Here is a 13,378-nt window from a genome sequence, read left to right on the forward strand (position 1 = left end):
ATGTCCCATCTCTTCTTGCTTCCAGAGAACCTTTCCTATACTTAAAGGAAGAAAAATAAATTGGGCAAAGTGGCAAGCCTCTTGGGGGTTAGATCGACAATTTTGTTAACCACCATTAGCAACAGTCTTAAGCCCTTTTTTTGCTTGTGCTTATGACTTGCACATTGAAAAGATGGGTAAATTTTTTAGTGTCAGCTGTCTGACATTCTCAAAGGACATGGCAAGGGGAACTACAGGTCACTGGCACTTTATTCTCCTGATTTTACTTTACCACTTCATAGATTTAGAGCTCATTCCTCTGTCCCTGAGTGGCTCCTTATGTGGCTGCCAGGACTGAGAACCTCATCTCCTCTTGATCCAAGACAAGCCTCACAGGTTCTAAAATAAAATCTTAGTTAAAAGTTGGAAAAAAAAACTTAGAGAAAGTGTCATGCCTGGAGCCAAATCCTCCCCCCACCCTCCTACACACTTGCCCTGATGCAGGACAACACACTTCACCTGTCTCAGCCTCATTTTCCTCATCTGCAAAATAGGGGTAGTAATTCCATCTCCCTTATAGGATCTTTGTGAGGTTCATTTGAGGTAATAAATGTAAAGTGCTTTCCAAACCTATGACATTTTGAAGATGTTAAATATGAGGAGGACCTGTTGGGGTTTTGTGTTCTACAGGCCTAGTCTGTGTGCTTCCTGACCACAGGGAAACTTTGGAGTAGGGCCTGGTGAAGGCCCCTTATTTTAGAACCATCTGATTATCATTATTGGAATTCATTAAGCCCAAGTTATACTTAGGCAGTATGGAAGTTGAATAAAGAAAAGTCATAAAATGAGACAAGATTCATTTGGGAGATGTCAAAGTTTCTCCCCAATAAGGGATCTTTTAATGGTTCTTTTGTGCTTCCCCATTTCTCATGGCTACCAGGGTCTTTTTGTTATTCAGATTTTCCTAATCCCCTTTCTCTTTTTTTACTTTCATCCCCCCCAAATTTTTTATATAAAGACTTTGGTTCATCGTTAAAGTTGCTTTTCTCCATTTTTAAAAAATATCCTCATCCACATTTTTATCAGTGACTTAGATGAAGGCTGAATAAAGGGCATGTTGATTCAGTTTACATCAGGATAGGAGTAGCCAGTATGTTAAGTTGACAGGAAAGTTGGTAGGAAAAGATCTTGACCTGATTCAAAGGTAGATCTGATAACTATGAAGGCCCAGCCTTGGCTTCAGAAAGTCACAAACATTATAAGAAATCACAAAAAAATGGAAAAAAATCACACATGTTCAAAAATATTTATCACAGCTCTTTTTGTAATGGCAAAGGATTGGAAGTTGAGAGGATGCCCATTCATTGGGAGAATGACTGAACAAGTTATGGACTATAAATGTTATAGAGTACTATTGTTCTGTAAAAAATTATGAGGGGTCAGACTTTAGAGAAGCATGGAAAGAATTAGATGAACTGATGCTGAGCAAAGGGAGCAGAACTGGGAGAACATTGTACACATTAACCACAACATTGTGACATGATCAACCCTGATGGATGCAGCTCATCTCAGCAGATCAGAGATGAAAGACAACCCTGGAAAACCTATTGTGAATAATGCCATCCTCAACCAGAAGAAAACAAGAAACCAAACAAAGAAACTAAAAATACAAAACAGAATCTGAATGGATGCTTTGTTCACTTTTTTAAAAACTTCTCTTATGTTTTTCTTTCGTATCCCAAGGTTTCCTTTTATTTCCCTTAGTCCTGATTCCTCATATACAAAGTGACATATGTAAACATGTAAAATACAAGTGCACATGAACAACTTTTACCTGCTGAGGGGAGGGGGGTGGGAAGGGAAGGCAGCCAAAAAATGTGCAACATAAATATGAAGTGGATGAATGTTGAAAAGCTTCCATAACACATAAGTGGAAAAATAAAATATCAATCACAAAAATTAAAAAAAAATCCCAGGTCATGAGTGCAATCTGGGAGCTACTGCTGGTTACCAAAGCTCAGTGGGGAATCAGTGATGGGGCAGCCCAGGGGCCTAGAATAGGAAGGTTTAAGTCCTGCCTCTAGGGATCCCATTGACTTGGGTTAAAGACACTGAGCTGCTTCCCACGAAGAGCTGGGTAGAGAAGGAGATGGGGAGTCCAGGGGGGAACTGGCCAGCGAGCCAGCATCTAGTCTTTGTGAGTTGCCACGAGGAAGCTAAAGGGAAGGTTTGTCCTTCTTGGTCCTGACTGGGAGTTTTAAAGTCCCCTCTCCAGCAAGAGCTGGGCCCATATGTGGGCTGCCCATGAGGGCCACTGGAATCTGCCTGGGCTGCTCTGTGCTCCATTCTGCAATCGCGAGGGCAGTGCTATAGGGAAGGATTCAAATGGGGGATTGGCAACCTTGGCCAGCTCTGCCATTCCCTGACTCCTTGGGGCCCCGTGGCAGGCTGAGAATAATGCTGTAAATGGCTCCAGCATTTATTAATGCATGGGACCTGATCGGGCTACGAGATATTTAAGTTGTTCAGAGTGGCTCAGTTCTGAGAGTCAGCAATGGTCATGAAGACTCTCCATGGCTAGTCAGTGGAGAAAGCCAGGAGCCATGCTGGCCATGCACAGTTATGGCTTCTTAGCTATTTTTCCTCCTTTAGGGAAATTGGTCCCTGAAGAGATTTAAGATGGACCGTCAGGGTGTGACCCAGGTGCTCTCTCGCCTGTCCTATATATCTGCTCTGGGCATGATGACAAGGATCTCATCACAGTTTGAGAAGACCAGGAAAGTGAGTGGTCCTCGGTCCCTCCAGCCATCTCAGTGGGGAATGCTCTGTCCATCTGATACCCCTGAAGGAGAGGTAAGGAGCCAATAGATGAATTCTCTGACCCACTCCTTCCACTCTTTTATGAAGCTTCTGCAGGATAGCCAACACTCTGTTGGGGCTAGGGGCAGTGAGGTGCATGCTCAGATGGGGGACACAAGTTAGTTCTGCATTTCTATATGTTTAAAAATACTTTGACCTAGTGGAAAGTCATTTGGGGCAGCATGTGATTGGAACAACAGAATGAGTAGGGAACCCCAAAAGGAAAAATTGGGGATGTGGGGGTGGGGAGAAAGTTGGGAGGGAGGTTTAGTCTTAGACTTCCATATACTTAAATCTCCTTCATTTTTCCCAGCTTTCTTTTTTCTGTCTCTTCTAACACTGGAATCTTGCTTTAAATTTAGAAGTGATTGGAGTATATCACTTAGGCAGAAATGAACTTTGTAACACTGTATATGCCCTCAAGAGTGATTTCTGTCTCTGTTTTTTAGGCTTGTGGTTTGGTAAAAAACCTGGCTCTGATGACACACATTACTACTGACATGGAAGATGGCCCCATTGTTAAACTAGCGAGCAACTTGGGAGTAGAAGATGTTAACCTCCTCTGTGGAGAAGAACTCTCTTACCCAAATGTATTTCTTGTCTTTCTCAATGGTTGGTATTTCAACATAGACTTGTACTGTTGAATCATAATTTATGAGGGACAAATGGTTACGTGCCAAGCAGATGTACCATAATTTTTAAGAGCATAAATTGACTTTGTAATTAAATTTAAAAAAATAAGTCATCCCACACACTGTCATCTCCATTCTCTTCTTAGAGGCTATCAATACCAGGATCAGTGAGGCACTTAATTGGGAGATCTGACCTCCTCATTTTATCAGCTGTTGGATGTTGGCAACCAGCCTGTGCAGTAATATAAGTCAAAAAAATGAAGGACCAGTTTGCAGTCTTTATGTGGCAAAATTCAAATTAGTCTATATACTCAGTTGACATAGCCATACCATTTTGGGGTAATAAGTAAAATTTGTATTTTGATTTATCATTATTATTATTCTTTTAGTGAAATTAAATATTTTAATTAGAATTTGGAGATCAGAGTATTGATTTATAAATTATAAGTTCTGTTGACTTGATTTGAGTTGTTTGTTCTTTACATTTTTCATTATTCTTATTCATTTTCAACTGTATCCCTCCATTTTCCATTACTTGGCAAACTTCCCTAATAGCAAAGATTTTTTTTTTTAGGTTTTTTTTTTTTTTTGCAAGGCAAATGGGGTTAAGTGGCTTGCCCAAGGCCACACACCTAGGTAATTATTAAGTGTCTAAGGGAAGATTTGAACTCAGGTACTGCTGACTCCAAGGCTGGCGCTTTATCCACTACGCCACCTAGCCGCCCCAATAGCAAAGATTTTAAAAGGAAAATTCAGTTCAATAAAACCAAACCAGTTGCATCTATTGTATCTGATATCATAAGAAGTAATTCAAGATCTGTCACTTATTAATCTTCAATTTAGATAATGATTTCTTCATTACCTTAATCAAAGATGGTTATGGAGGTGCTAAGAACAGGATTTGTAATGGGTTTTGTGGTTTTTGTTTAAAATTTCATACATTAGGAAATTAAGGAGACATTTCTGTTTTTAAGTCCTGTAATCCATTCTGTTTAGGCAACATTCTAGGTGTCATTCGAGATCATAAGAAACTCGTCAATACATTTCGGCTCATGCGAAGGGCTGGTTATATCAATGAGTTTGTCTCCATTTCAACAAACCTCACTGATAGATGTGTCTACATTTCCTCAGACGGAGGAAGATTGTGCAGGTATGTGCAGTTATTCCAGACTTTTGGGGGTGGGTAGGCATCTGGGTGCAAGGATTTATTTCCTTTTGCCACTTGAATTTCCCCAGTAAACAGCTTTGAGCTCCATATCCATCCCTGGGTATCTCCTCCCCCAACTTGGGATGTTGCTGTGACTCCTCAGTGTTTCCTTGCTCTTCTACACCTGAATTTCTCTAGACCCTTTGGGAGAGCCCTAGCTAGGTGACACAGTAGATAGAGATCCAGGACTCAGGAAGACTTGAGTTCAAATCCTTCTTCAGATACTTCCTAGCTGGGCAACTCTAGATCATTGTGAAAATGATATATGTGTAGTGCTCCACTGCCACATCTCACTGGGTGAGTCATTGCTATTTCTCCTCTTCCAACATTCTGCTCACACTAATTACTATTAATGACAGCCATAATTGTGACAATAGATGGCATAGTGGCTTTAAGATTTCCAAAGCACTTTACAAACATTATCTCATTAGATCTTCCCAACAGCCATGGAAGGTAGGTGCTGCTATTATTACCCTCATTTTACAAATGAGGAAACTGAGGCAGGCACCAGTTAAGTGACTTGTCCAGGGACACATAGCTAGTGAGTGGCTGGTGCTGGGTTGGATCTCAAGTCTTCCGGACCTCAGCTCTTGTTCTTTATCTGCTTGGCACTTCTTGAGGATATGAAGAAGCAGACCTGACCATCTGGATGGCCACACCCTCTGATGTGGTCTGGTCTCTTCCAGAGGGTCTGGGGCCCTGCCTTGCCAGCTTGTTTGACTTCATTTGGGGAAGGAGGGGTCTCTCAGCCATGGCTGCCAGCGTGGCTTTCTCCCCGTCCCCTCTGTTCTCCTCTCCCCATCCTCTACCTCCTCCTCAGCCATGCCAGCTGCAGCACGGGGCTGGCCGTCCTTACCCAGACAGAGAGGCAAGTGCGCTGAGGCCTGGGGATTTCCATGGAAAGCTCCCCCAGCTCCCTTTCAGCAGCTTGTTTCTCCTTTTGTGATTGTGCAGATCTCATCTTGACTGTTCACAGTGCTCATTAGTCCCCAGATGGTTCTTTGGGATCCAGGGCAGAATGCACAAGTATCTTGTCGTGCTAGTCGCACTCTCTGGGAGTCGCTTGTCCAAATAGCAACAGCCCTTGACGTTCCGATCTCACATGCCTTCCTTTGTGGGGATGGTTCTCTGTGGTGGCAGAGTCCTCCCAGGCAAGTCAGTGCTGACAGTTATAGGTCAATCGAATGGGACCTGGAGCCCGGGCCCTTGTTATACCTTGGGCCTCTTATGCAGCTAGAAAAGCAGAGCCTGAGTGTTCTTTCCCCCCATCTCCAATCCCCACACCCCCATAAAGCTGACCTTTTGTGAGCCGCGTGCAGTGAAAGAGCCCAGCATCTTCCCCATCCACGTGCAGTGGCTTAGCTGAGATGCTCCTGCAATTCTTAGGTCTTCTTTGTTGGTCTGACCACATATGGGTATAGGAAAAGGCCTTAGGGCAAAGTAAGGGGAAAAAATGGATTTTTCTTCAATTTCTGAATAACTGTGTTGACCCAAGCTTCTTGGGGGGGGGGTGATGGCAGCAGTACTTTTGCGGATTGGTTGGCCTATTTGTCAGTCCTTGGATTCCATCCCTCTGAATTTCTCTTTTTCCACACTAGACCATACATTATTGTGAAGAAGCAAAAACCTGCCGTTACAGACAAGCACATGGAAGAGCTGGCCCAGGGCTACAGGTAATCAAGATGCTTAAGGCAAAGTGATTTCACTTTTTCCTTGTTTTAGAAAAGTGTGGTTTTCATGCTTTTCATTACCGGATGTGTTTTCCAAGTTGTCCTGATTAAGGCACGTTGTAAATTTTCATTTTGGTGACTGTTTTTCCTCAGGTGCTCACTATTCAGTCAGATTCTTTTTGATAGGAATTTGACCGTGACCCATTTTCAGGAAGCTGACCTTATTTACTGAAAAAATGGAAACATGCTTCATGGTTTAAAAGCATGTAATTCCCACTACTTGAAGGTATCTTAGATACAGGTAGATATTAGTACCACATGAGAGATTGATGAGAGGAAAGACAATGGAATGAATAGAAAGCGGGGTCACAGCCAGGACATGTGACTAAAGTTCCAGTGTTGGGTTGTGCCTTGTTTTACCTATGGGGAGAGGGGATGTTCCTTGCCCAGAGTCCTGCACCCATTTAATTTGGTAAGCAGTTATTAAGTTCCTTCTGTGTCTAAGATCCTGTGGTGGAGATCAGGAATTCAGAGTCTGCCCTCCAGGAGTAGGAAAGGAGCAAACCCATAGCCCCCATCCTAGTTAGGCTTTTTTTCTTAAAGGATTTTGAGTTGTCTTTGGCTTAGAATTCCCAAGGTTTTGACCATTTATCATTTTTTTCAATACCTGAGTATAAAACCACCTTGAAGGTCTGTCTCTCTAAGAGCTCTGTCTTCTGCCTGGCTGCTGGATCTCAGGGCAGCTGAGGCAGGAGACCTTCTCTCGGCTTGGTCAACTTGCAGCCTCTTCACCACCTCTTCTTCCTTCCATGGCAGACAAATCCTTCTTCTATTGACTGTTGAATGAGCCATGAGTCTCATGTTACTGCAACCTCTAACCTGGGGAATGGGACTGGGGGGGGGGGGTCTGCCTAGGACAAGGGCATCTAGTTAAGCCTCTGTTCTGGCTGGGCCCTTGTTCTAGGAATGTAGAAGCAAATCGAGAAACCAAGAAACCATCCCTGCTCCCAAAGACTGTGCTGAGCCACTGGCAGTGGTGTCTGCGCACCTCTGGGGGCCATTCCAAGGGCCCGGCTTGAGGCGGGGAGGTCATTGAACTGTGATTGTGAGGGCCAAGGTGCTACTAGTGCAGGGCCAGAAGGGAGGGGGAGGAGTGACCCTCCTCCAGGTGTGGGGGATGAGTGAATGATGGGCCTGGTATGTAGAAACCAAGAGAGGAAGAACCAAGCTTGGGTGGCCAGCTCCAGGCTAGAACTCCAGTCTCTTGTTCACATGGGGTGCCAGAGGCCACGTAGCCCTGGGCTTGAATTCAGGAAGACCTCAGTTTGAATCCAGCCTCAGACTCTTACTAGCTGTGGGAGTCTGGGCAAGACACTTAACTACCATAAAAATGATGATTGGACTCAATGACCTCTAAGGCCCCAGCACCTGGGCCCCAAGTCTAGGGGGAGATGAAAAGTCAACCTAGTTATCATAATTCAGATGATCAGGGAATCTGAGCACTGCTTAGAGGTGGACAGAACCACAGTCAGACACTTGCTAGCTGGATAATTGTGATGGTCCCTTACCCTTCATCTGCCTCAGTTTCCTCAGCTATAAATCTTAATACCACCCCTCTCAGGGTGGTTGTGAGGATGCAATGAGAAAATCCTGGCAAAGCACCATGACAGATCTGATGATAGTAGATGCTGTCTCAGTGCTTATTTCCCACCCCCAACATTTGCCCAGTTCTGGGGTGTGTTCTGTGTGGCTTTAGAGCAGCACTTAACCACATGTATATCCTGAATTCAGGGAGGCCATGGTGGGAAGGGCAGCAAGAGGGACCTCATAAACGGAACCAGTAGGATTTGGCAGGTCACAGAAATGGGAAGTAGAGAGAAGAGTCGGAGATGACCAGGATGACATGTTTGAATACTTGGGAGGGTTGTGATGCCATTAATAGAAAAAAAGAGAGGCGAGGAAGAAGATTTGGGGAAAAGATGGACTCCTTCCATGTTATGTTGGAAACAGCCCATGCCTTTGGTTTCTTCTTTTGATTTAGAAAATATGATGATTAAATTGAATAAAATAAAAACAGCATTGTTATTCTTATAAATTACAACTTGACAATTTTTCCTTTAAAGGTTTTTATTTACAATTAAAGTAATATGAGCTTTATATATATATCACATTTTGTAGGTAAGTTTTATATTTGCAGGGTTTTAAAAGTTTTCCTTGTTTAAAAGCCAATATTTTATTGTATTTTTAGTTATCTAATACTTCAAAGTTAATTATTTTGATGCAGGAATGTCTTAACACATCTCTGATGCGTTTTCAGAAATTTTGAAGATTTTCTCCATGAGAGCCTGGTTGAATATTTGGATGTGAATGAAGAAAATGACTGTAATATTGCTTTATATGAACATACAATTACCAAGTAAGTAATATCCATCCCAGCAACTTATAAACCTGTTTTGTTTAGAATCTGTCCTTTTCTTGCTTCAGTGTCGTCTTCTGGGGAAATGTGCTTAGGCTGCTGTCGCGTGTGAGAGTGAAATGGATCCACGATTTCATCCCTGCAGGGCTTCCCTCTGCAAGTGTGAATGATGCCCCACTAGAGTCTTCCATTTTGTGGGGTTCTTCTGTGTCCTTCAATCCATTCCCTAGAGAGGGTTTTTACCCTGGTCTCTCAAAGGCTCCTTCTAGGCTTTTTTATATTCAAAGAGTAGGTTTTCTGTTGTCTCTACTCTCTGTGTGACCCACTCCCAGCTGTTTTCCTTCAGTGTTTTCATCTGGACTTAATATCATGTTGTTGTGTTTTTCTGATTAGAACAACCCAATACATTCCTGTATTATGTGACACTGAAGATAGGATCTGCTATAGAAAATGATTTGCAAAAGCCTTGCTCTTATTCCTTTCGTGTTTCATTCATATACAGGGTTTATATCAATAAGAACTAAATATAAGAATAACTAAACATGAGGTTAGTAAATACTTTGACATTTCAGTTACTTTTTTCTTTCTTCTTTGTAGTATCACCTATGATATTTCCATTTTTTTGGAATTTTTCCTCCCCATTCCCACATCCAGAGATTTTGCAAGAGAATTGTTCATTGAGGGGCTGCTAGGTGATACAGTGATTAGGGCACGGGCCCTGGAGTCAGGAGGACCTGAGTTCAAATGTGGCCTCAGGCACTTAATTACTTAGCTGTGTGTGACCTTGGGCAAGCCACTTAACCCCATTGCCTTGCAAAGATTAAAAAAGAAAAAAGAGAAAGAATTGTTAATTGCTTTTCAATTTATATTGCATCTAACAGATTTCTTTTGATATTGAAAACTAGGCTTTTCAAGGCCAAATATAGGATCTCACTGTTGACATCTGTGAAAATGGATTAGAACACTGATCTGTGTGATCTATTAATATCTGACTGTTGTCTTTCTACTTTTGTTTGAAGATGCTCTTGATAGTTTATGGTTTAGTTAAGTCTCACTTCAAGCTTTCTGCTGATTCCTTCCTTGTTTTTTAAAATGATCTTCTGACATTGTTCTCCGTGGGCTCTTCCTTCCTTCCTTCCTTCCTTCCTTCCTTCCTTCCTTCCTTCCTTCCTTCCTTCCTTCCTTCCTTCCTTCCTTCCTTTGCTGACTTCATTGATAATGCTTCTTTTGTAAATAGGGATCATTTTTTTTTACCTTCTTTATATTCTATTTTAGGGTATAATAACTTTGTTTGGCTAGGACACATAGAAGCTGCTAATTTTATGTAATCTCTTCTGCAACTTTCTAATTTGGTATTGATTTTGATCTTTGTATGAAAATACAAATAAGCCAGCTAGTCTCTGCCTCTCCTTTCCATGCTGTGCCCCCTTTGTGACTCCCTTTGATTTGTGGTCTTCCCCCAGGAGAATGTAAGGTTTTGGAGGGCAGACCCACGTGTATTTGTAGCCTCAGAGCTTGGCACAGTGCCTGAAGCAGTTAATAAATGCTTTATCACATGGCCATTTCACTTTAATTATCCTCTCTGTTTTTGTGATATGTCTGTTTATTTTAAAATTAGACTTTTTTCTTTGATCTCTGATTATTCCTGAATTTGATCTGATGCCTTGAAAGAAGAATCTGAGAAAGAATTTTCTATCATGAATCTTTAGAATCCTCAATTTGTGAGGGGATGCTGAGAAGGGGCATTGCTGAATTCTTGTTCCTGTTTAAAACCCAGGGACAATGGAACATGCTTGTGGGGCTTTGTTGGGTACAGTCGTGTTTTAAGGGGGATCTAGATTTCCTTTGTCATCATGCCCTGGAAATACTGACTTGCATTCAGCTCCCTGTCCCCCCACCCCCAGATCAAGGGGCTGAAGGGGGTCTCTGAGGCTCTCCTGCAGTTCTTGGGACAGGATGGCTGACACTGTCTGCAGAGAGAGTGCAGAAGCCCTTCATTCAAGGGACCTGGCACTGAGGCCTGTGGTTCTCTCTCTCTCTCTCTCTCTCTCTCTCTCTCTCTCTCTCTCTTTTTTAAAGATTTTACAGGCAATAGGGTTAAGTGGCTTGCCCAAGGCCACACAGCTAGGTAATTATTAAGTGTCTGAGACTGGATTTGAACCCAGGTACTCCTGACTCCAAGGCCAGTGCTCTATCTACTGTGCCACCTAGCCACCCCTCCATGGTTCTCTCTTGACTTGTCTGCAAGCATGTCAAATGAGCCCTGAAACTGGGAAGTTCACATAGTGGAATTATATGTATGGAGCACTATGTCAGCCTTCTCTAGTGGCTAGGAGTTTGATGGCCTTGGAATGCCTTATATATATTACATCATCAGTGGCTTATTATTTGTGAATTATGCATTACTAAATGGTAATGCACCTGAAAATTTCAGTGATTTGCCTTCAGTAATCCTATGAGGTACATAATAAAAGTGTTATTAGAGCCATTTTCCAAATAAGGAAACTGAGTCCTAGAAAGGCCAAATAACTCTTTTATAAACATGCAATTGGAAAGTGGCAGAGTTGGGATTTGAAACCAGGTCTTCCTAACTTGGAGTCCAGCACTCTCATGATAGTGGCATTGTATTTCATTGACAGGCTGAGATTCTGAAAAAAGCATTCATTTTTTTTCACATATAGTTTTATTTTTACTTTTATCTGTAATACTTCCTATTGACTTTTCTTACCTTATTAGAACCCTACTTTGCAACAGAGACATACAGAAAAGCAAATTAACTCATTGGTCGAGTCAGATGAGATTTATCTCAGCCCACACATACAGGTTGAAGCCATGAATGGTTGCCTGACTGATCACTCATCATGTCTTCCCTGTTGTTTTTTGAGTTTTTTGAGTTTTTTGGGTGCACTGTAGAGGATATTCCTTGATTCTTGTCAGCATCATTTCAAGCAAGTAACCCTGAAGCTTCCTATTTGTTGTGGTTTCTTATGGTAGGGTAACCTTCCATCTCCCCCAGGCAGAGGTCTCCAATTATTTATTTGATGCATGTAGGACCTGTCCCTCTTTCTTTGGCCTCCTCGGAGGAGTGGGGTATGGGTAGTTTTGAGGCTTTTCCAGTGCAATCCCAAATCAAATCCCAAATTGATTTCTAGAATTGTTGGACCATTTCAATTTCAGCATTTATGTATCAGTGACTCATGTTCAGGAAAGCTTCCTAAAGAAGAAGAGTGTTGTACTGTTGTCTTCCTTCAGGAGGCATTTTTCCTTTGGGTTATGGATCAATTCCGAGACAACTGCATTGTTTCTTCCTTGTCAGTGAGTTGCTCAGGAACATGTGTCCTTCTGGAGTTTTCTGGCTGGATGCAGGCAAAAATGGGGAGATGAACAGAAAAAACCAGACCATTTCTCAGGTGGAGGTGATCCACGTAGAAGTTGTCAAGTCCTGGGGACAGCCCCTGTCTTCAAGGGGCTTACAGTTGAATGGAGGGAGAATCCAAGAGCCAACAAAAAGCCAGAGAAGCAGCGAAGAAGAGTGAGAGGGAGAAACCCAGCACTGGACCATGATGATGGTAGAGAGCAACTGATGGAAAATGAAGAGTTCCCAGAGCTTGTGAACAAGAGAGTTGAAAGGAAGAACTTTTTTCCCTAATATACTGACAGAAAAAGTCGGAAGGAAGCAGTATGCTCTTATTCCATATGTTGCAGAGAAAAGTACCCATTGCATTCCCTTTGGTTTTTCCCTGAGGAGGAGACCATTTTGGAGTTAACATCCTCCTGGCCTGCTGTACAAAGGGCTTCCCAAAGTGGTCGTGGACTCGAAGACTGACACCTCTACTGGGACAGTGGAGGACTCTTGGAGAGAACGGGTGGTTATACACATGATCTTCAAAGACCTTTCCAAGTGTTCTCTTGTTCTGAAGACTTTTTTTTTAATGTTTTTATTAAGATATCTTAACAAAATGGCACATTACTGTCATGGTGAGAGAGAGGGGCCTATTCTGAAGACTTTTGAAAGATGTTGATTTTATCATTTGATGCTGAAATCAGACATTTCATAAAATTCAAAACACATTTCTTCACTAGATTTTACCTTCTGTCATTCATGTATTTATTTGTATTACTATGTTTATGTTCTTTTTTACAATATTTACCAGGTTCATGTAACCAAATAGAAGAAAACAGTGTTGATTTCTTGATTTGTCTGTTTTTTATTTTTAGGGACACCACCCACTTGGAGATTGAACCTTTCACACTTCTTGGTGTTTGTGCTGGGCTTATTCCATACCCTCACCATAACCAATCCCCTAGGAATACTTACCAGTGTGCTATGGGGAAACAAGCCATGGGTAAGCTTTTCCTTCTGGAACTTGGGAGTGGTGCTAAACCAATTTCACATAACAGTTTTTAAAATGCTGGTCATTTCTTTTCACTTTGATGGTATTACCATTTCTTCCAAGAGAGAAATCAGCAATCTGCTGCAGCCTAGAGAGAGAACTCTCTATGGAGGTAAAGCCTTGGGGGTTCCACTGGTCTACCTAGAACATAAGCAGAAGAGCAGGGAAGGAAGGAAGCAAAGAGCCCATTACAAATGTTCTGAGCTCTCTACATATATGGT

The 13,378-nt window shown here is 42.2% G+C and overlaps 1 protein-coding gene across 1 annotated transcript in view; it reads left to right on the forward strand.

The window, feature by feature from the left end:
- Positions 1-13,378, forward strand: part of POLR3B (RNA polymerase III subunit B) — a 136,426-nt gene that overhangs the window by 70,606 nt on the left and 52,442 nt on the right. Inside the window, exons 14-19 of the mRNA XM_074226765.1 lie at positions 2,632-2,832; positions 3,288-3,450; positions 4,467-4,620; positions 6,276-6,350; positions 8,665-8,763; positions 12,982-13,109. Coding sequence (XP_074082866.1) covers positions 2,632-2,832; positions 3,288-3,450; positions 4,467-4,620; positions 6,276-6,350; positions 8,665-8,763; positions 12,982-13,109 — 820 coding nt within the window. The remainder of the gene's footprint in view (positions 1-2,631; positions 2,833-3,287; positions 3,451-4,466; positions 4,621-6,275; positions 6,351-8,664; positions 8,764-12,981; positions 13,110-13,378) is intronic.

This window comes from Macrotis lagotis, chromosome 2 (genome assembly GCF_037893015.1).
Source record: "Macrotis lagotis isolate mMagLag1 chromosome 2, bilby.v1.9.chrom.fasta, whole genome shotgun sequence".
NCBI classification, from domain to species: Eukaryota; Metazoa; Chordata; class Mammalia; order Peramelemorphia; family Peramelidae; genus Macrotis; species Macrotis lagotis.